Source organism: Carcharodon carcharias, chromosome 7, assembly GCF_017639515.1.
Source record: "Carcharodon carcharias isolate sCarCar2 chromosome 7, sCarCar2.pri, whole genome shotgun sequence".
Taxonomy (NCBI): domain Eukaryota; kingdom Metazoa; phylum Chordata; class Chondrichthyes; order Lamniformes; family Lamnidae; genus Carcharodon; species Carcharodon carcharias.
Genome location: NC_054473.1, coordinates 192,341,445 through 192,363,812, shown reverse-complemented (window position 1 = coordinate 192,363,812; position 22,368 = coordinate 192,341,445). Strand labels below are relative to the sequence as shown.

At 44.1% G+C, this 22,368-nt stretch overlaps 1 protein-coding gene across 1 annotated transcript in view; it reads right to left on the bottom strand.

Moving 5' to 3' along the window:
* tango6 (transport and golgi organization 6 homolog (Drosophila)) overlaps positions 1-22,368 on the bottom strand; it is a 106,729-nt gene that overhangs the window by 66,749 nt on the left and 17,612 nt on the right. The window contains exons 6-8 of the mRNA XM_041191717.1: positions 17,244-17,406; positions 12,168-12,250; positions 7,495-7,607 (exon numbers count right to left, since the gene is read on the bottom strand). Coding sequence (XP_041047651.1) covers positions 7,495-7,607; positions 12,168-12,250; positions 17,244-17,406 — 359 coding nt within the window. The remainder of the gene's footprint in view (positions 1-7,494; positions 7,608-12,167; positions 12,251-17,243; positions 17,407-22,368) is intronic.

Genomic DNA, 22,368 nt, shown 5'->3' with positions numbered 1-22,368 from the left:
TGTGGCATTGAGATAGGGATTCAGCCATGATCATACTGAATGGCAGAGGAGGCTTGAAGGGCCAAATGACCAACTCCTGCTCCTATTTTTCTATGTTTCTACATAGTTGTTAATAAACCTGCTTACAGGGAATGCTTTTGTTGTCTGCCGAGCTGACCTCTACCTTGCAGATGCTGAATGCCAACTCTGACACTTCCTCCTACCGCCCCCACTCCCTGGGCCACGACCCCACCACCGAACATTAAGCCATTGTTTCCAGAACAATCAGTGACCTCATCTCCCCCTGCAATCTTCCCTCCACTACTTCCCATCACATTGTTCCCCAAACCTGTAAAGCTAGTTAGTTTCTACCTCCTTCCCCAGGTCGATAAACAGGACTGCCCAAGTGAACCTATTGTTTCAGCCTGTGCCTGCCCCACTGAACTCATTTTTTCTTAACTTGACTCCATTTTTTCTCTCCTTGTCCAGTCTCTCCCTGCCCACATCCGTGAAGCTTCTGATGTCCTCTGTCGCTTTAAGAAGTTTCCAATTTCCTGGCCTAATCGTCACCGCTTCACAACGGACATCCAATCTCTACACCTCCATCCTCACCAACAGTCTGAGGGCTCTCCACTTCTTCTTTGAACAGGGGCCTAACCAGTTTCCAATGACCACTACCCTCCTCCACCCGGTTGAACTTGTTCTCTCATTTTCTTCATTCATTCATGGGATGTGGGTGTTGCTGGCTAGGCCAGTATTTGTTGCCAATCCCCAACTGCCCTTGAGAAGATGATAGTGAGCTGCCTTCTTGAACTGCTGCTGACTGCCTGTCCCAAGGCCCTCCTCTCGCACTCTCCTCCAGAGTTGGTGCAGGAGGGAGGGCTTTAGATTCCTGGATCACTGGGTCCATTTCTGGGGAAGATGGGATCCGTACAGGTCCTTCCAGTTGCACCTGAACCGGAACAGGACCAACATCCTTGCGGGAGAGGGAGGTGCTGTTTGCTAGTGCTGTTGGTGGGGGTTTTAAGTAATTTGGCAGGGGAATGGGGTATGGAGTGGAGGTATAGTAGGGGGTGATGCACAGACAAGTATAGAAGAAAAACCAAGTCAGTCTGGAAGGCTGAGCTTATATAATCAAGTTAAGGCAGGAGGGAGCATGGCAAGGCTGGGTGGCATTTATTTTAATGCAAGGAGTTTTGCAAGTAAGGCAGATGAGTTGAGGGTGTTGATTAACACACGGGGATAGGGTATATCGCCATTACGGAGACATGGCTGAGGGAGGGTCAGGGCTGGCAGCTCAATATTCCAGGGTGTAGAATGTTCAGGCGAGATTGAGGGGGGGGTGTAAATTATGAGCTGGTGTTGCAATATTGACCAAGGAGTCAGTTACTGCAGTAAGGAGGGATGGTATCTTAGAAGGTTCCTCAAATGAGGCCATTTGGGTCGAACATAAAAACAAAAAGGGAACAATCACATTGCTGGGAGTCAGGAAGAGACAGAAGGGCAGATATGTAGGCATATCTCAGAAATGTAAAAATAATAAGTTAATAACAGTAGGGGATTTCAACTTCCCCAATATTAACTGGGATAGTCTTATTGTGAAAGGCTTAGAGGGGGCGGAATTCTTAAAATGTATCCAGGAGAGTTTTTTAAGCCAGCATGTAGAAAGTCCAACAAGAGAGGGGGCGGCGCTGGACCTAATTTTAGGGGACGAAGCTGGGCAAGTATTAGAAGTGTCAGTGGGGGAGCATTTCAGTAATAATGACCATAACTCAGTAAGATTTAATGTAGTTGTGGAAAAGGACAAAAGGTTCTGAATTGGGGAAGGTCAATTTTAATATGATAAGACAGGGTCTGGCCAAAGTAGACTGGAAGCAGCTACTTGTAGGAAAATCTACATCAGAGCAGTGGGAATCATTCAAAAAAGAAATAGTGAAAGTGCAGGGTCAACCTGTACCTGTAAAGGTGAAGGGTGGGACCAACAAGTCCAGGGAACCCTGGATGTCGAGGAATATACAGGATTGGATAAGGGAAAAACGGGAAACTTATGGTAGATAACGAGGGGTCAAAACAGCGGAAGCCCTAGAGGAGTATAAAAAATGCAGGGGGTTATTTTTTATATTCATTCACGAGATGTGGGCTTCGCTGGCTGGGCTCAGCATTTATTACCCATCCCTAGTTGCCTTTGAGAAGGTGGTGGTGAGCTGCCTTCTTGAACCGCTGCAGTCTATATGGTGTAGGTACACCCACAGTGTTGTTAGGAAGGGAGTTCCAGGGTTTTGACCCAGCGACAGTGAAGGAACGGTGATATATTTCCAAGTCAGGATGGTGAGTGATTTGGAAGGGAACTTCCAGGTGGTGGTGTTCCCATCTATCTGTTGTCCTTATCCTTCTAGATGGTAGTGGTCGTGGGTTTGGAAGGTGTCTAAGGAGCCTTGGTGAATTCCCGCAGTGCATCTTGTAGATGGCACACACTGCTGCTACTGTGCGTCAGTGGTGGAGGGAGTGAATGTTTGTGGATGTGGTACCAATCAAGCGGACTGCTTTGTCCTGCATGGTGTTAAGCCTCTTGGGTGTTGTGGGTGCTGCACTAATTTAGGCAAGTGGAGAGTATTCCATCACACTCCTGACTTGTGACCTGTAGACGGCAGACAGGAGGTGAGTTACTGGTCACATGATTCCTAGCCTCTGACCTGCTCTTGTAGCCACAGTATTCATATGGCTAGTCCAGTTCAGTTTCTAGTCAATGGTAACCCCTGGGATGTTGATAGTGGGGTTTCAGTGATGGTAATGCCATTGAACATCAAGGTGCGATGGTTGGATTCTCTCTTGTTGGAGATGGTCATTGCCTGACAATTGTGTGACGTGAATGTTACTTGCCACTTGTCAGCCCAAGCCTGGATATTGTTCAGATCTTGCTGCATTTGGACATGGACTGCTTCAGTATCTGAGGAGTCGCGAATGGTGCTGAACATTGTACAATCATCAGCGAACATCCCCACTTCTGACCTTATAATGGAAGGAAGGTCATTGAAGCAGCTGAAGATGACAAGAGGATAACCAGGGAAAGAGGAGGGCCCACTAGGGACCAAAGTGGCAATCTGTGTGAGGAGCCAAAAGAGGTGAGGTTTTGAATGAGTACTTTGCATCTGTATTCTCTATAGAGAAGGACAATGTAGGTATAGAAATCAGGGAGGGGGCTGTGATATACTTGAACAAATTAGCATTGAGAGTGGGGATGTATTAGTGGTTTTAGCTGGCTTAAAAGTAGGTAAATCCCCAGGCCCAGATGAGATGTATCCCAGGCTATGTGAGGCAAGGGAGGAGATTGCACGGGGCTCTGACACTAATTTTCAAATCCTCTCCGGCCACAGGGGAGGTGCTAGAGGACAGCAAATGTGGTATCATTATTCAATAACAAAGAACAAAAAAAAGTACAACACAGGAACAGGCCCTTTGGCCCTCCAAGCCTGCGCCGATCATATTGCCCGTCAACTAAAACATTTTGCACTTCCGGGGTCCACATCCCTCTATTCCCATCCTATTCATGTATTTGTCAAGCTGCCTCTTAAACACCACTATCATACCTGCTTCCACCACCTCCTCTGGCAGCAAATTCCAGACACTCACTACCCTCTGCGTGAAAAACTTGCCCCGCACATCTCCTTTATAGTTTTCTCCTCTCACCTTAAATCTATGTCCCCTAGTAATTGATTCTTCCACCCTGGGAAAAAGCTTCTGACTATCTACTCTGTCCATGCCACTCATAATTTTGTAAACTTCTATCAAGTCGCCCCTCAATCTCTGTCGCTCTAGTGAGAACAATCCGAGTTTCTCCAACCTCCAGACCAGGCAGCATCCTCGTAAACCTCCTCTGCACCCTCTCCAACGCCTCCATCTCCTTCTGGTAATGTGGTAACGAGAATTGCACGCAATATTCCAAGTGTGGCCTAACCAAGGTTCTATACAGCTGCAGCATGACTTCCCAGCTTTTATACTCAATACCCCTGCCGATGAAGGCAAGCATGCCATATATCTTCCTGACTACCTTATCCACCTGTGTTGCCACTTTCAGTGACCTGTGGACCTGTACACCCAGATCCCTCTGCCCGTCGATGCACTTAAGGGTTCTGCTATTTACTGTGTAATTCCTGCCTGTGTTAGACCTTCCAAAATACATTACCTCGCATTTGTCCAGATTAAACTCCATCTGCCATTTCTCCGCCCAAGTCTCCAACCGATCCATATCCCGTTGTATCCTTTGACAATCCTCTTCACTATCTGCAACTCCTAACTCTGATGTCGTCTGCAAACTTACTAATTAGCCTAGTTATATTTTCCTCCAAATCATTTATGTATACTACAAACAGCAAAGGTCCCAGCACTGATCCCTGCGGAACTCCACTACTCACAGCTCTCCATTCAGAAAAGCACCCTTCCACTGCTACCCTCTGTCTTCTATGACCAAGCCAATTCTGTATCCAACCTGCCAGCTCACCTCTGATCCCGTGTGACTTTACCTTCTGTACCAGTCTGCCATGAAGGATCTTGTCAAAGGCCTTACTGAAATCCATGTATATAACATCCACTGCCCTTCCATCGTCGATCATCTTTGTCACATCCTCGAAAAACTCAATCAAGTTAGTGAGACACGACCTCCCCTTCACAAAACCATGCTGCCTCTCACTAATACACCCATTTGCTTCCAAATGGTAATAAATCCCGTCACGAAGAATCTTCTCCAATAATTTCCCTACCACTGACGTAAGGCTCACTGGCCTGTAATTTCCTGGATTATCCCTGCTACCCTTCTTAAACAATGGAACAACATTGGCCATTCTCCAGTCCCCTGGGACCTCACCCGTTGCCAGTGAGGATACAAAGATTCTGTCAAGGCCCCAGCCTCCTTGCCTCCCTCAGTACTTTGGGGTAGATCCCATCTGGCCCTGGGGACTTATCCACCTTAATATTCTTCAAGACGCCTAACAACTCCTCTTTTTTTATCTCAACATGATCCAGGCTATCTACACACTCTTCCCTAGACAAATCAACCGCTACGTCCTTCTCTTTGGTGAATACTGATGAGAAGTATTCATTCAGTATCTCTCCCATTTCTTCTGGCTCCATACAAAGATTCCCACCTCTGTCCCTGAGTGGGCCTACCCTTTCCCTGGCTACCCTCTTGCCCTTTACATATGTATAAAAGGCCTTCGGATTTTCCTTTATCCTAGTTGACAGTGACTTTTCATGACTCCTTTTACCCCTCCTGACTCTTTGCTTAAGTTTCTTCCTACTTTCTTTGTATTCTCCACGGGCTTCTAGCCCTTACGAATGCTTCCCTTTTCTTTTTGACTAATCTCACAATATCCTTCATTATCTAAGGTTCCTGAAACTTGCCATGCTTATCCTTCATCTTAGCAGGAACATGCTGGTCCTGAATTCTTAACAACTGACGTTTGAAAGCCCCCCACATGTCAGTTGTTGATTTGCCCTCAAACATTCGCCTCCAGTCTAGATTCCTCAGTTCCTGCCTAATATTGTTATAATTAGCCTTCCCCCAATTAAGCACCTTAACCCGAGGACCCCTGTTTTCCTTATCCACTAGTACCTTGAAACTTACTGAATTATGGTCACTTTTCCCTACTGAAACTTCGACCACCTGGCCTGGTTCATTCCCTAATACCACGTCCAGTATTGCCCTGGTATTAGGGAATGGTAGGGATAAACCAGGGAACTATAGGCTGTGAGTCTAACATCAGTGGTAGGGAAACTTTTGGAAAAAATTCTGAGGGACAGAATTAATCTCCACACGGAGAGGCAAGGATTAATCAAGGATAGTCAGCATGGCTTTGTCAGAGGGAGATCATGCCTAACAAATTTGACTGAATTTTGAGGAGGTGACCAGGTCTGTAGATGAGGGTGGTGCAGTTGATGTAGTCCACATGGACTTCAGTAATGCTTTTAACAAGTTCTTGCATGGGAGACTGGTCAAGAAGGTAAGAGCCCATGGGATCCAGGGCAATTTGGCAAATGGATCCAAAATTGGCCGAGTGGCAGGGGGCAGAGGCTGATGGTCGAAGGTTGTTTTTGTGACTGGAAGCCTGCATCCAATGGTGTGCCACAGGTTCAGTGCTGGGACCCCTGCTGTTTGTAGCGTACATTAATAATCTAGACATGAATGTAGGAGGTATGATCACAGATGACACCAAAATTGGTGTGGTAAATAGCGAGGAGGAAAGCCTTAAACTACAGGATGATATAGACGGGCTGGTCAGATGGATAGAATATTGGCAAATGGAATTTAATCCTGAAAAGTGTGAGGTGATGCATTTTGAAAGGAATAACAGGACAAGGGAATGCACAATGAATGGTAGGACCTTAGGAAGTACAGAGGATCAGAGGGACCTTGGTGTGCATGTCCATAGATCTCTGAAGGCAGCAGGACAGGTAGATAAGATGGTTAAGGCATATGGAATACTTGCCTTTATTAGTCAAGGCAATGAATACAAGAGCAGGGAGGTTATGTTGTCCCCCTCTCCAACCACTTCTCAAGCCGGTTTGATGGCCTTCACCTGGCACCTGGAAGGCAACGCAGGGGCAGGAGGCCATTTGGCCCTTCAAGGCTGCTCCACCATTCAATAAAAGCATGGCTGATCTGGTTGTGGTCTCAGTTCCACTTTCCTGTCTGTACCCCATAACCTTGGCTCCTTTGCCTAACAAAAATTTGCCTTTAATAAATTCAAAGACCTAGCCTCAACTACTTTCTGGGGAAGAGCATTCCACACGATGACTCTTTGGGAGAAAATATTGTTCCTCATTTGTCTTGAAAGAGAGATCTCTTATTTTTAAACTATGTGCCCTATTTTTAGTCTCCCCCACAAAAGGAAACATCCTCCAGGTCTCCACCCTAACCAATCTCCTTGAGATCTTTCTAAACTCCAATAGTATAGGCTTAATCTGTTCAACCTTCCTTCATAAGACAGCCCCTTCATCCCAGGAATGAGTCCAGCGAACCTTCTCTGAACTGCTTCTAAAGCAATTATATCTTTTTTTTAAAAAAAGAGACCAAAACTGCACACAGTGCTCCAGACATGCCTCATCATCAGGGCAAACCTCCCTCAAAGCTGCCCAACATCTAACTGAATGGCAGAACATGTCCGAGGGGCTGAATGGCCTACTTGTGATCTTATGCTCCAAAAGAGGAGCTTTATACTTTTACTCACTAAATAACCCTTTTTGCTTCTATACTGGGCAACTCAAAATCCATACCCCACTTTCCCACAACTCAACATCTGAATCTCTCCAATCAGGTTCCTGTCCTGCCACAGCACTGAAACAGTCCCAAAGTCACCAATAACATCCTTCATGACTGCGATCCTTGTGCGCTCTCCTTCCTCAGCCACCCAGCCCATCTGCCACTGGCACAGTTGACCACGCCAATGTCAGCTGAAATCGAGCATTTCAAATAAACTGAGTACAATTTAGACACAGAACAGTTTGAGCATAAATACAAACCGCAAATGCGACACTCCTCGTTTTGTGAAACAGTAAAGACTAAAGATTGCCGGAATTACTGTCTTCAGAGACTTCAACAATCTGGAATTTGGGTCATTGCCAACCACACAGACCTAGAAAGGAAGTGCAGAAACACAAAGCAATTATTCTGGAATATAACAACAACTTGCATTTAGATAGCATCTTTAACATAACGAAACACCTGAAAATACTTCACAAACATTATCAAGCAAAATGTGGCACCAGGCTGCATAAGGAAATATCAGGCCAGATGACCTAAGTTTGGTTAAAGAGGTAAGCTTTAATGAGCATCTTATAAAGGAAAGAGAAATAGAGGTAATTCCCATACTTAAGAGTTTTGACAACTAAAGGCACAGTCGCCAATGGTGCCAATGTCAATGGTCCAATATCAATCCTGAAATGCTCAAAAAAGCCTAAATTGGAGGAGCGCAGAGCTCTGTCAATTAGAGGGCTGGAGGTGATAACAGAGATCTAGAGAAGGGAGGTCATGGAAGGATTTGAAAACAAGGATGAGAATTTTGAAATCAAGATTATGTTTAACCAAGAACAATGTAAGTCAGTGAGCACAGGAAGCATGGCCGTGTCACGCCAAAACACCCCCCCACACACACCTCCTCCCCTCCCCAACACACGCCTCCCCCCCACCCACGCATGCCCCAACACACGCCTCCCCACGACCCAAACACGCCTCCTCCCCTCCCCAACACACACCTCCCCCCCCATCCACACACACCCCAACAAATGCCATCCCCTCCCCCCACACACACAAGCATGCCTCCCCCCCAACACACGCATACCTCCCCCCTCCACAGGTCTCCTCCCCACACGCGCACACATCCCCTCAACCGCCCCCACATACACACACACAGTGACCATGTTGCATTGACATGCACCCTAATGCCCAACCATGTCATGCCCAGACACACACACATCATAATGTGCAGCTGTGACGCACAGCTGCGTCACACTGAGTTGCTGTTTCACTGTATATTACAATATATCAGAGAGCTATTTCCAGGTTATGTTCTCCACCAGGGGCAGCTGCAGATATGCAAATTGTGGTAAGCGGTCCCTCACTGGTGAGCTATGATGACAGCAAGATGTCAGTCAACCACCAGTGTCTGAGGCAAAGTGGGAACTGGAAAATACCGACTCCTGAACTGATTGGATCTTAGCCACTTAGAGAGTGATAAAATCTGGACGAGGTTCCAACCAACTACACTCCCTGTGGCTTCAAACCTGCAAACTACTAAATCACGGTCCTAACAGAGGCAAAAAAAAAACAACCCTTCCCACCAATTTCCTGTAAACTTTTAAAACAAACAATTTTTCATATCCTCAACCATTAACTTGCTTCAACTTGTTAGACATCCTTGAGTCACTCTCTTAATCACTCTTCCACACTGAGCCTTTCCGGACATAAGGAATATACGTTAACATTGAATATTCAAAGGTCACAATGTACTGCAGTTATATCAAGTGTATAATCATGTTTTTTTTCATTCATTCATGTGATGTAGGTGTCACTGGCTCGGCCAGCATTTGTTGCCCATCCTTAATTGCCCTTGTTCAGAGGGCATTTAAGAGTCAACCAGGGGTCCGGAGTCATGTGTACACTAGACCAGGTAAGGGTGGCAGATTTCCTTCCATAAAAGACATTAGCGAACCAAGTGTGTTTTTACAAGAATCAACAATGATTTCAAGGTCATCATCAGACTTTTAATTCCAGATTTTTTCAAATATCCGAATTCAAATTTCACCATCTACCGTGGTGGGATTTGAACCTAGGAGCATTAACCCTGGGTCTCTGGAATACCAGTCCAATGATGATATCACTATGCCATCCCCTCCCCTCAAATCAGGATTAGTAAACCATAAACTTTCAAATCAGGATAACTTTAAATCTTTCCACATACAACCAAATACCTCATGGCAAAGTGACATGAATCACATGCTACAATAACTGCTTGTAAAGGTTCTGTAGAATATGTCAACATATCTAACAAAACACAAAAATATTCATCTATTCTTGTATCTCTCAACGCCAGATGGTACCTCACTGCCAGCAGTAGGGCACTTCCAAAATTCAAGTCTCAAATATTGTCTAATACCTTCCCACCCCATTCTGACCCCATACCTTTCCATCTTAATCCAACGCCATATCCTTCAGCCATGCCTCACACAAATTTTATCAACTTTTGTATCAAGACTCTGGTCTATTCACTTAAGTACCTGTCTGAAAACCACATGAAAGTCCCCTACTACTGAAAAAAGAGACATGTCGAAGCTTTTCATCTTGCACTCATCAGGACACTTTGCAAGAATACCAATATAAGGGGAAAACAACAATTTATACTGTATGAGAAGAGAGTGCTGATTGGTTGGCAAATGGGCTGATTGGTAGAAGGGTTGTCATGGGGAATGCACCAGTGATGGTGACTGACAGTTAACTGACAAGCATTGTTTGAAATTTAAACCAGGCAGCTTGACCCTGATTGGTCAAGGCATTGCCCTGAGGAATGAGTTAGCAAATGGCTGTCACATATTTTGTTTAGTTGAAACAGGTGCAATGTGTGTACATGCTCTTTCTGTCTGCAAAGAACGGGGCCCTGTGTATTAATACATGTAGCTTCCAATACACGCAAATGTACCACAACTGACAATCTTAAGTTGGTTTTCAGCGTAATTCTTAGCAAATTGAGGATTATTTAGCAAACGTTGTCCAATCACGAAATCACATCTAATGTTGGACCCTGTGTTTTGAGTTTTGCAAGCAAGGGCTGGTTGGGTAGAGTCTGTACCTTGACCGTTATAAACAGCGGCTGGAACATGCTGTTTGATATGATCCGCCAGTATTTGGGATGTACAGCCTACACAATTAGCATCACACTGGCACTGAATTCATATACCACATCACTCATTTGTGTGATAAGCAGAATGACTTTCTGGCTTGGCAGCAGCATCCTGTTTGTGGCGAATATCATTCGTGTTGCTACTGCATAGTAGCAGCGTGAAACAGCTAGCTTCACCTGTAGCTCAAATTTTTGAGATACCTTACCCTTCCAGGGTAATCTGAGTTGGACTGGGCACTTTTCAGAGCCAAAAGTGACGGCCTTAGGCCTATTCATGAGTTTGCATGATATACTGCAAGATATGATCTGATCAGGGTAGCTATTAACCATCAGGATGTCTTTGATGTGTCCTACTTTAGCGTCATTCTTGCATGGTGAGCAAATGACTCAGATGCTGTTTAGAAGGTCGCCAATAAGACCAATCTTATAGCGTGTGGAACTGTAAGAATCCCAATGTGTATATTGACCAGTGAAGGTAGACTGTGGTAGAGAACCCCTTGGCAGATTTCTCAACTAGTATGTCAAGGAAAGGGAGTTCATCTGACTGCTCCATTTCAAAGGTGAATTTGAGCGCAGGATGGAGCCCATTAAGACATATAAGGGAATTATCACATGCAGCCGCAGGTTTAAACGTAGCCAACACATCACCCCATATCAGAAATATACAAGGGGTGGAAAGTTAGGTGTCATTCCATCAAAAATACGTTTCTCATGGAACCCAACAAAGATGTTTGCAAGAACTGGACCTAAAGGGGATCCCACAGCAACACCATCCATTTGGGTACACATGAAGTCATTAAAACTGAACTGCGTGAGTTGCTGACTTCATAAATTCAATGAATACTGAATGCTGTACCCAACCAGCCTGTGCTTGCAAAACTCAAACAAAGTGTCCAACATTAAATGTGGTTCCGCAATTAGATAACATTTGCTAAATAATCCTGTGTGCTAAGAATTACGCTGACGACCAATTTAAGATTGTCAGTTGGGTTTGCAGTGTGTCGCATGTGCCTGTACTGGAAGCTACATATATTAATACACAAGGCCCTGTTCTTTGCAGACAGAAAGAACATCTACACACATTGCGCCTGTTTCAGCTAAACAAAACAAGTGACAGCCATTCACTGGCTCGTTCTTCAGGGTAATGTCTTAGCCAATCAGAGTCAAACTGCCTGGTTTAAATTTCAAACAATGCATGGCAGTTAACCGTCAGTCATCATCAATGGTGTGTTCTCCGTGGCAACACCTCTACCAGAGTTCACTTGCCAAATAATCAGCACTCTCTTCACATACAGTATAAATTGCTGTTTTCCCTTTATATTGGTATTCTTACAAGTGCAAAATGAGTGCAAGAGGAAAAGCAATACTCAAATTCTGTATTACCAAATGACTATTTTAATAGCCTCCTACTTAATCATGTCCCTCAGCGTTACAAAAATTTGCATCAAGCCTGCATAAGTTTTCTGGTCTGCAATGAAAAGACCCAGGTTATATTTTGTGTTAAGGTAGTTCTCTCTATGTGGTTCACTGACCCATCTCTTACTCTATTTAAACCATCATTTTAACCTGAGTGCAGATGCCATACTGCTTGTCTAACTTTCACAATTTTAAGGACAAGAAAACAGGAAATGGAATTAGCTACAAATACAGTTTAAGCAAGCAGCTGTTAGGAGCCTTGCACTGGCACAGAAGCTGTATAATCTGATTCCAAGCCACCACCCCTGACTAATGGACACTCCCTCTCAAAGATCAGGGCCCTGGGCAGAGCAAGCTATTTAGAAGCAAATATTTCAATCTTACCTTATATACATCCTCCACACATCTGGTCAGTTCCAGCTCTCCCACAATCACAGTTCCCACTTGTTCAGATCCCTCTTGTGTTTCTGAAAGGAAGTGAGACAGCAGAGAGTTGAGTTGTACACACAGGCCCGAATAGCAGAGGAACCTAGTGAAGACTGTATAAGCATCATGAGGATGAACTCCAAGTTTCTCATTATTTAACAGTAAAAAAGTCAGTGCTAAATGAGCAGGAAACGGGGAGGAAGAATCAAAACTCCAGTCTAGTTTTCTTTTTTCACACAGCTCCCCATGCCCCACTCCCCTCCCACCCCCCCCCCCCCCTATCCCCCTGGACCTCTCTGCCACCTGCATTCTGTCCAAAGGAGATAAAAACCAAAGGATAAAGAATTCAGTTTCAGTGAGCTGACGGATCTGTTTACATTTCATTGTGGTTGCTTGTTAAGCCATGTTAATGGGTTCTTAGCATAAGATATAGTTTTGCTGATGGGCCAGGCTAATGGAATCCTACTAAAGAAATTTGCCCACAGGGAATTGAAAATAATAAGCATTTCTCAACCACTTTATTAAAATAAATCAAGCCCATAAGATTAGTAGCCTAGTAAAACTGGCAAATACAGTCTTAGCAGAGAAAGTGAAAAGGCAATAACATAAAAGCAATTCATTAAAATCTCTGACTCACGTTAAGCAGTTTCATCTGAAAGCATTTCACACAGCCTCACATCACAAAGAACAACTCTTCATACCTGTTTCACCAAACCATCCCACTCACTACAATTGCTTGCCTGGTCCACAACCCCTTACAGAAATCCCTAAACACTGCCCCATCCCAAGATCTCCCACCAAACCTCTGAATTTCAATCCCCCAACCTTTCTCCACATACAAGTATGCATGCCACAACCTTTCCACACACCAGCATGTGGCTGCGATCTTTCCACACAGGTGCATGTGCACTATAGCCTCTCCACACAATTGCGAGGTGGAGAAAAATATTAGTCAGGATTTCCATCCAGTTTAATGCCAAAGACTGCTGCCTGAAGAGTGAGTGCACGTGTACATGTGCAAAGATAGAGTCGGAATGGAGCATAATAATATTCACCTTCTACGGAACTCACTAAGGTCACCTACAGAGAATGGGCATCTGGGTGTAGTATCAGAGGTCACTGTGTGCCAGAGGAACCTGTACCTCAGCGGCAGCAGTGCCTTCTGGAGGGAAAGAGAGTCACAGAGAAATTGCGAAGGAATTTAAATCACAGTGTTTAGTCCTCAAGTGTAACTATTGAAAATAAAATGCATGAGGAACTGCATCTTTGATTTATAAAGACAAATCAAGACTGTGGCTGGTAAAGGAATGGATTTCTCTCATCAGGAATCTCACCCTCCTCACCCGTCTCACAAATTTACAAACATGTCTGGACTGGGAGATGAACAGGAAGAAATCTCAATTCTAATCTTTATTCAACTTTCCTGGGTGTCAGCAGCTGAAAGAAAGTAATGGAACCTCCACAAGAGCAACACCTCAAAGGAAAGGGATGGGAGAGATTGGAAAATACTGTCAAGGTTGGATTGAACCTACCCCAGGCTGGTGAATGAAATTCTCCTCTCCTGCCAGTGAAATCAGGGCAGCTTCAAATCACTTGTTTGGGGATCATGAGTCAACAACACAAACCTAGCGTTAACTTGGCACAATTGGGAGAGTGATTCAGAGAGGCTACAAGGATAGCTCATGTGAGGGCATGGAAACATCACACTGGTGCAGAAAGCAAAACATTGCTGCAAATCTGAAACAAAAGCAGACGGAGGCTAAAATCATTCAACAGGTCAGATAGCATCTGGACATCAGTTCTGACTAAAGATCATTGACCTGAGAGGTAAATCATGTTTCTTTCTCAACAAATACTGCCTTACCTGCTGACTGCTAAGTGTTAGATGTTGATCACAGTTGATCCCGACTGAAAGATTAAATTCACTGAAACTCTTTAATTTCACACTGCTGCAAGTCTGTGTGCTCAATTATCAACTCCATCACATTTTACAAAGAGTCTATAGCACAGAAACAGGCCATCTGGCCCAACTGGTCTGTACTAGCGTTTGTGCTCCACACGAGCTTCTTCTCACTCCATCAACATATCCTTCTATTCCTTTCCCTGCTGTGTTTATGTAATATCTATGCTATATGCCTCAAATAGTACTTGTGGCAGCGAATTCCAGTCTCGCCACTCTATGATTTCTCCTGAATTCCCTACTGGATTTATTAATGACTATCTTATATTTATGAGCTCTAGTTTTCATCCAGGGGTGTCTTGTGGTGCAGTGGGTAGCATCCTTGCCTCTGAGCCAGAAGCTCCAGCTTCGAGTCCCAAGCCAGGACTTGATGGCCAAGTAAGGTGGCCAAACAGGTTGATTATCAACCTGCAAATCCTTCCAATACACCTATGGCAGGTGGCAAGAGCAGTAGTCTGGTCAGCCAGAACCTGCAGAAGGCAATGGCAAACCATTGCAGTGCTTTGCCAAACATAAAGATGGACCAACACATGTAAGCCCATGGTCGCCAATACCCTCTTAGGATGTGGTACCTGAAGAGTGGGTGAGAGAGATTTTGTCTGCCCCACAAGTGGAAACATCTTCTGTAATCCATGCTATCAACCCTTTCATAATTTTGAAGACCTCTATCAGGTCACCCCTCAGTCTCTCTTTTCTAGTAAAAAGAGCCATAGCCTTTTCAATCTCTCTCAAGTTCTGGTATCATCCTTGTGAATTGTTTTTGCACATTCTCCAGTGCCTCTATATTCATTTTAATATAGAGGCCAAAACTGTTCACAGTACTTCAAGTGTGGTCTAACTAACGATCTCAGGAAGAGTAACACAACCTCTCTGCTTTTCAGTTCTATCCCTTTAAAAATGATCACCACAGCCTTATTGACTTTTAGTGATTTCTGTACCCCAAGATCCTTCTGCACCTCTAGCCCATTTAAACAATTAATTTCCAAGCAGTTATTATTGATAAAAGGGCAGAACGCAGTCACTGTGAGCATGCTCTCAGCTGTAGGTGTCGCAGGATCTGTCCTGGAAAGTATGAGGCACGATGAAGGCAAATAGGTACTGGCAGGCAGGAGGCAGATGCCAGACTAGGAGTGCATAAGGTAGGTAGGTACCTGATAGGTTTGTGACAGTGGAGAGTGGCTGGCACTGTATGGATGTACCAGAGGGGTTGGGGGCATAAACCAAGTCAGCTATTGTACATTCCCCTTTTCCTCTAATGGCTGAGGCCTCGAGAGTGTGTGAAAAGGAGCACCAGAAGCCTCCCAGCTACCGAGCACTACCGACTGTGATAACTGTGTCACACGTAAAACTACATCTTGCTTCCAAGGCTGAACATAACTGTTGCCTCTCCCTGTTGTTAAGGAGAAATCCACGATCTCTATGCAATTCCATGAGAACATTTTTACTGACACACCCCAATTGGAGAAAACTTCTCAGGCTGGAATTTTCCAGCCCCTCGTGCTGGTGGGATCTTCCAGTGCCGCCGATTCGCCGGCCCCTCCGCGGTGGGGGTTGGAAAATTCTGGCCTAAATGTCAGAGTGAGGACATTCACTGCGTTCAACTTTAAAAAAAAAATTACAAAGGCATGGCAAGAAAATAATTAAGACTTTTAAAAACAAACTGACTGTCCATCTACCAACATTAAGCAAATGTTAGTTGCAAAGTGGTACTGGAAGAAAAACAGAAGAAGAGCGGAGGGTTTAAATTACCCAAGGCTGAAACTGAACAGAGCGAGTGACTTACCGCTCAGGTTGGACGCCATGCGCTACATGCCTGTGTTAAAGACGTTAGCTAGTTCAGAATGGTCCATCTTAACCCTCTGCGGTGAATGAGAATTGGAATAAAATCTGCTCAGCCAAGATCAGCACTGCCATCTCCGAGGGTGATGGACGGTGCTGATGTTCTTTACATCTGACACCTCGATGTCGAGGCGGGGGGCTGGGACGGTTGCCTTGATTCGCTGCACCTTAGGGACGACTCTGAAAAGACTGTCCTGTTACTGCTTATGGTGCAAACGTAGGACGTTTGTTCAATGGTGTCAGTGGTCACAGCACTTATATCGCACTGGGAGCAGAAATCTGACTAGGCTCTAGGTAGGCATTTACAAGGACAGAACAGTTGACAGACAGCACAATAAAATACCCACCCCATCCACTGTAACTTCCTTCCTTCCCCCTCTCCCCAGGTTGCAGGGAGTACTATAGTTCAAATTTTATGCCATCAATATTTTCACACCATATTTCATATAAGCAAACTAACTCTCAGACACAAGTAAGATTTTGGGACTTATACCCGTGTGGTCTGTAAGGGATTGTGTTTTAATTTATGTTACTGTATCTCTAAGGTTCAACTTACAAGAGGTTAAGTCCCAGGAAAATGCTATAATTTTTGAGTTAGCATTAACCAAATCATCATGAAGTTACGTCTGAAGTGTCAATCAAATGTTAGGTTTAAATTTAAGGATTTCATGCCAAAGTAAATTGCCCTCGGAGATGGCAGTGCTGATCTTGGCAGAGCAGATTTTATTCCCATTCTCATTCACCGCAGAGGGCTAAGATGAACTATTCTGAACTAGCTAACGTCTTTAACACAGGCATGTAGCGCATGGCGTCCAACCTGAGCAGTAAGTCACTCGCTCTGTTCAGTTTCAGCCTTGGGTAATTTAAACCCTCCGCTCTTCTTCTGTTTTTCTTCCAGTACCACTTTGCAACTAACATTTGCTTAATGTGCGCTGGAGGGGCTTAGCTAAGCATACACGCAAGTGCCATGAACTGCTGCATTAAAAATGGTTTTTTTTGGGGGGGGGGGGGGGCCGCGCCAGGTGCGTGAGTGGGGCAGTGGGGAAAACAATTTTGTGCAGTGTTACAACTGTGACTGGCAGTCCAGCAGGTTAAATTCTCACACGGAGAGAGAGGCTTCTCTTGCTATTTCTCCCTTGCTCCCCATAGCACTTGCTTCCCCAGCTTTCAGCCCATGCTCATGGTTCCTGCAGGCTCTTGTAGTGCAGCTAAAAGGTGGATATCTATCTCTGTACCTCCAGTGTCCAAGCAACAGATCAGAGGAGTGAGTAGAGGCCTCAGCAGGTACTTTTCCGCGAGCTCAGGTTGTTCTTTCACCATCGAGAGGACAGTTGTCGTTGCCACTCTCTGAAACTGACGGGCTGTCAGCTTGTCCTTGATGTGAAACAGTTCGAGAACCTAGTATGAAGCAGAAATAGGGCAGTGTCAAAAATAACAAACTAATTAGTTTTTAGGATTCTAAAGGATGAAATAATGTAGAACACAACAAGCTGTTTCACCTTGTGCATGGACAGTGCTGAAAGGAGAAAAATATATTAATCTAATGAGTGGGCAATCTATGGAACCGGTTTCTCCATTCACAGGCAGTAAAGCCCTGTCCACAACCAGAAAATACCACCTCCAGGGTATGGTAGTGCAGTGGTTATGTTACTAGAACCAGACAGCTGGACCAATATTTAAGGAAATGAATTTGATTCCTACTATGGACAGTTTGACAATTTAAATTCACTAAAGAAATATTAGGAAATAAAAAGCTGGTGTCAGTAAAAGTGACCAGAAAGCCGTTGAATTGCCATAAAAACCCTGAAAGAGCACTGGTGAACCAGCTGGAAGAAATCCTGCTGTCCTTACCCAGTCTGGTCTATTTGTGACTCCAGGCCTATACCAATGTGCTTAATTCTCAGCTATCATCTGAAACTGACCTTGCCAAGTCACTCAGATGAAGCAAACTGCTTGGAAGGAAAATTTTAAAAAACCGCAGACCACTTGGCTGTGTTCCTGGCTTTAAATCACAACACAACTAAGGTGCACCCAACCCAACAACATTGCAAAGCCCACTCACTAACATCTGGGAGTGGTACCCTGAAGATGAATCAAGGTGTGGGTATTTGCTCATGGATAAGCCAAGTACAACGCATTGCTGGCACACAGATGGATCAAGGGATATCCCCATGAAACTGATAGGAATAAAGGTCAACCATCGATTCCATCCCATCATGTGAAGGAGTATCAATATCAATCTATTCCACTCTAAACAGAAAGCATTAACGTGGCTCCGGTCTACAGTTACTGCCTGACCCCCTGAATGCTTCCAGAATTTTCTATTTTTATTTCAGGTTTCAAGTATCTGGAATATTTTGCTCGTCTTCCTCAAGTTGAAAGTTTCAGTAAGTCTTTAACATGTCTCCTAATTCTTTTCTGTTTGGTAGTGAAAACCTCTCCACATAACCATCCAACTCACTTGAGGGTGAAACAGAGCTGAGAACAATAGCATAGGGAAGGGGCAGATAGTAAGGAATGTTTTATATAACATGTGCATCAGGACCTTGCAGTCTTTATGAACACATCACAGCTTCACATTCTCAATCCTTGGGAGCTTACTGACCTACATTTAAACTTTGAAACTTTATGTAGAGAGTGCTATTTCCTGAGCTTAAACAAGGCTAATTAACCAAGGATGACATTTTTAATTCATATTTCATTGAACAATCTGATCCTGGCACTCACCTCATGCCAGAAATTGAACTCACTCAGGTTCTAGACATGAACAGTAAACACCCAGCCCTTCCCCTCCCCCACCCCCTTCAGACAGGGAAGGACAACTTTATCACCTCTGTCTGGGCCAGAGTTGAGTGCAATAAAATGAAGGACAAGACTCAAGTCGCAGGAGCACATGTTGACAGAATATGGATGTTAGCCTGTGATGTCAACACAAGCAAAGCAGATGTAGTAGTATAACAGTTGTGTGTTATGGTGCACAGTGGCAAGGATGGCTTCGTATGTATAGAATATATAACATGTAGGCATCTGCGCCCACCATAAGGGGGAATTCCAGCCCAGGAATCCCAGTCCATGTTCTCCAACTGTTTAATTAGGAAGGTTTTAGCATGTTTTCATGGTGAAAATCACTCTCAATGCAAGTTCAGGGCCCACTGGTCTGCAATGGAGCAAATTCAGGTTGTGAAATGAGCCATATCCTCCATCTCTCTTATACAGAACACCTGTCACCACCCTAAACGCCTACTCAGCAAACCAACTGAAGTAAAATATAGACAGACTGAAGGTCTTTTTTTTGCTGATGCATGCAATCAGCGACTCTGCGGGTATTACAAAAACACAATATCTATCAGTTATTTATGCAAAGTTTTTAAAAAATAAACAAGCTGGGTACTGGAATAAGTCAGTTGATTTTTGGGCACAGCCCCCCCCCCCCCCACCCCGCCCCCAACCCCACCCACCCACCCAGGCAGCCACTTCCATTTCAGCTTTCATATGGGGAAATTAATTGATCAGAAAACAATCTATGATCAATGTTCTCAGATTTTGACAACTCACCCTGTGCACTCAGATCATTAAATAACTCTGCAAACATTGCACCCGTCTCTTGCTCCTGACTACCTGGCACTGTGTGGATAAATTACTTAAAACTAGTACTGAGGTTCAGTGAGCAAGTAAGAAACATGGTCATTGCTAGAAGTTGGTGTCAGACTTATTCATTCTCCTGAAGATATTTCAGACTTTAAGATACAACACCAACACTAGGAATTGAAACACCCTCGATGATAAACAATTCAATCAGTTGCTTCCTGCCCATTTTTAGTTTTAACCACAGCTGAGACAAATAGACACAACACAGCCTGGGGAATGGAGAGAAGAGAGGGATGGAGGGGAGACCAGGGCAGAGGGCAGGGAGCCAGGGCAGGGGAAGGAGAGAGCGGATGGGGGAGGCGGGGCAGGGAGCAGTGGGGAGAGTGGGGCAGGGAGCGAGGGGTGGACAGCCAGGAGCGGTGGGGGACAGGAGAGCTGGGAACTTGGGGCTGCTGCATTTAAAAGCAACTCAATCGAGCCAATGGTTAGCAGTAAAAGACTGTTTTCCCGCCATGCTGATGAAGGAGAACTGCAGGATAAGTTACATTTTAATGACAGGGTTTATTCTTATCTGTTGTTACAACTGGAATGGGAGGAGTGTGCAGGTTATGAAGCCCTGCTACCCTGCAGGCTGTACCGTTAATTAAGATGTTTCATTTTCTCAGCAAAATGGCCATTTGTGTACTTATGCTTCTAGCACTCAGAAGAAAAGAGTGGACTGGGATAGGATTTTAGCAGAAAAGAGTTGGTGAACAATGGCAGACGTTTAAGGAAATAGTTCATGACTCACAATAAAGATACATCGCAGTGAGGAAGATGGATTCTAGGAAGGAGATAAACCAACCATGGTTAACCAAGGAAGTTAAGGATAATATCAAATTAAAAGAAAAGACATAACACAAAAAACACAAGACATGGCAAAGATTAGTGGTAATCCAGAGGATTGGGAAAGTTTTAAAAACCACCAAAAGATGACCAAAAAAATAATAAAGAGGGAGAAAATAAACTAGTAAGTAATATAAAAACAGACAGCAAGAGCTTATTTAAATATATTAAAAGGAAGAGAAAGACCAAAGTGAACATAGGGCCCTTACAGAATGAGGCTGGGGAAATGATAATGGGGAACCAGGAAATGGCTGAAGAGTTGAATAACACTTTGCTTAAGTCTTCACAGTAAAAGACACTAATAGCATTCCAATACTAAGTAATCAATGGGCAAAAGAGAGGGAGGAAATACGATAACTTTCACTAGAGAAAAAGTGCTAGGAAAACTAATGGGGCTAAAGGCCGATAAGTCCCCTACACCTGATGGTTTGCATCCAGGATATTAAATGAAGTAGCTGGAGAGATATTGGATGCACTGGTAGTAATCTTCCAAGAATCCTTAGATTCTGGAAAAGTCCCAGAGGATTGGAAAACTGTCAATTTAACTGCCAATGTAAGATCTTTATTCAAAAAGGGAGGGAGACAAAAAACAGGTAACTATATGCCAGTTAGCTTAACCTCTGTCATTGGGAAAATGTTAGTGTCTGTTATAAAGAGTGTAATAACAACGCTTTTAGGATTACATAATCTAATCAAGCAGAGTCAACATGGCTTCATGAAGGGGAAATCATGCCTGACAAATTTATTAGAATTTTTTGAGGAGGTAGCAAGCAGGATAAAGGGGACCCAGTAGATCTAATATATTTGGATTTCCAAGAGGTGTTCGATAAGGTTACTTGATAAGATAAGAGCCTATGGTGTTGGGGGTAGTATATTAGCAAGGGTAGAGGATTGCCTAACTAATAGAAGAGCTAACTAACTAATAGAAATCAGGCCTCAATTATTTACAATATATATTAATGACTTAGATGAGGGAAGTGAATATACTATTGCCAAATTTACGGATGATACAAAAATAGATGGGAAGGCAAGTGGTGAGGATGACACAAGGAGTCCACAGAGGGATATAGACAGGTTAAGTGAATGGGCAAAAAAGTGGCAGATCACAGAATCACAGTGCAGAAGAGGCCCTTCAGCCCATCAAGTCTGCACAGACATGTGAGAAAGACCTGACCTACCTACCTAATCCCATTTACCAGCACTTGGCCCATAGCCTTGAATGTTATGACTTGCCAAGTGTTCATACAGGTACCTTTTAAAGGATGTGAGGCAACCCGCCTCTACCACTATTGTCTCTGCACTGCTAAATGAACTCAGTAATAAGTAGTCCCCATTGTAATTGAAGAAGGAAAATAACGTGGGAAAATGAGAGGTTATGCACTCCTGTCGTAAAAACAGGGAAGCCTTGCTAAAACTATACAAGGCACTCGTTAGACCACAACGAGAATACTGTGAACAGTTTTGGTCCCCTTATCTAAGGAAAGATACACTGGCATTGGAGGCAGTCCAGAGTAGGTTCACTAGGTTGATTCCAGGTATGAAGGGATTTTTTTTTATGAGGAGGGGTTGAGTAGGTTGGGCCTGTACTCACTGGAGTTTAGAAGAATGAGTGGCGACCTTATTGAAACATATAAGATTCTTAGGAGGCTTGACAGGGTAGATGCTGAGAGGTTGTTTCCCCTTGTGGGAGAGTCTAGGCCCAGAGGGCATAATCTCAGAGTAAAGGGGTCGCCCATTTAAAACAGAGATGAGGAGGAATTTCTTCTCTCAGAGGGTAGTTAATCTGTGGAATTCTTTACCACAGAGGGCTGTAGAGGCTGGATCATTAAATATATTCAAGGCTGAGATAGACAGATTCTTAATCAGTAAGGGAATCAAGGGTTATGG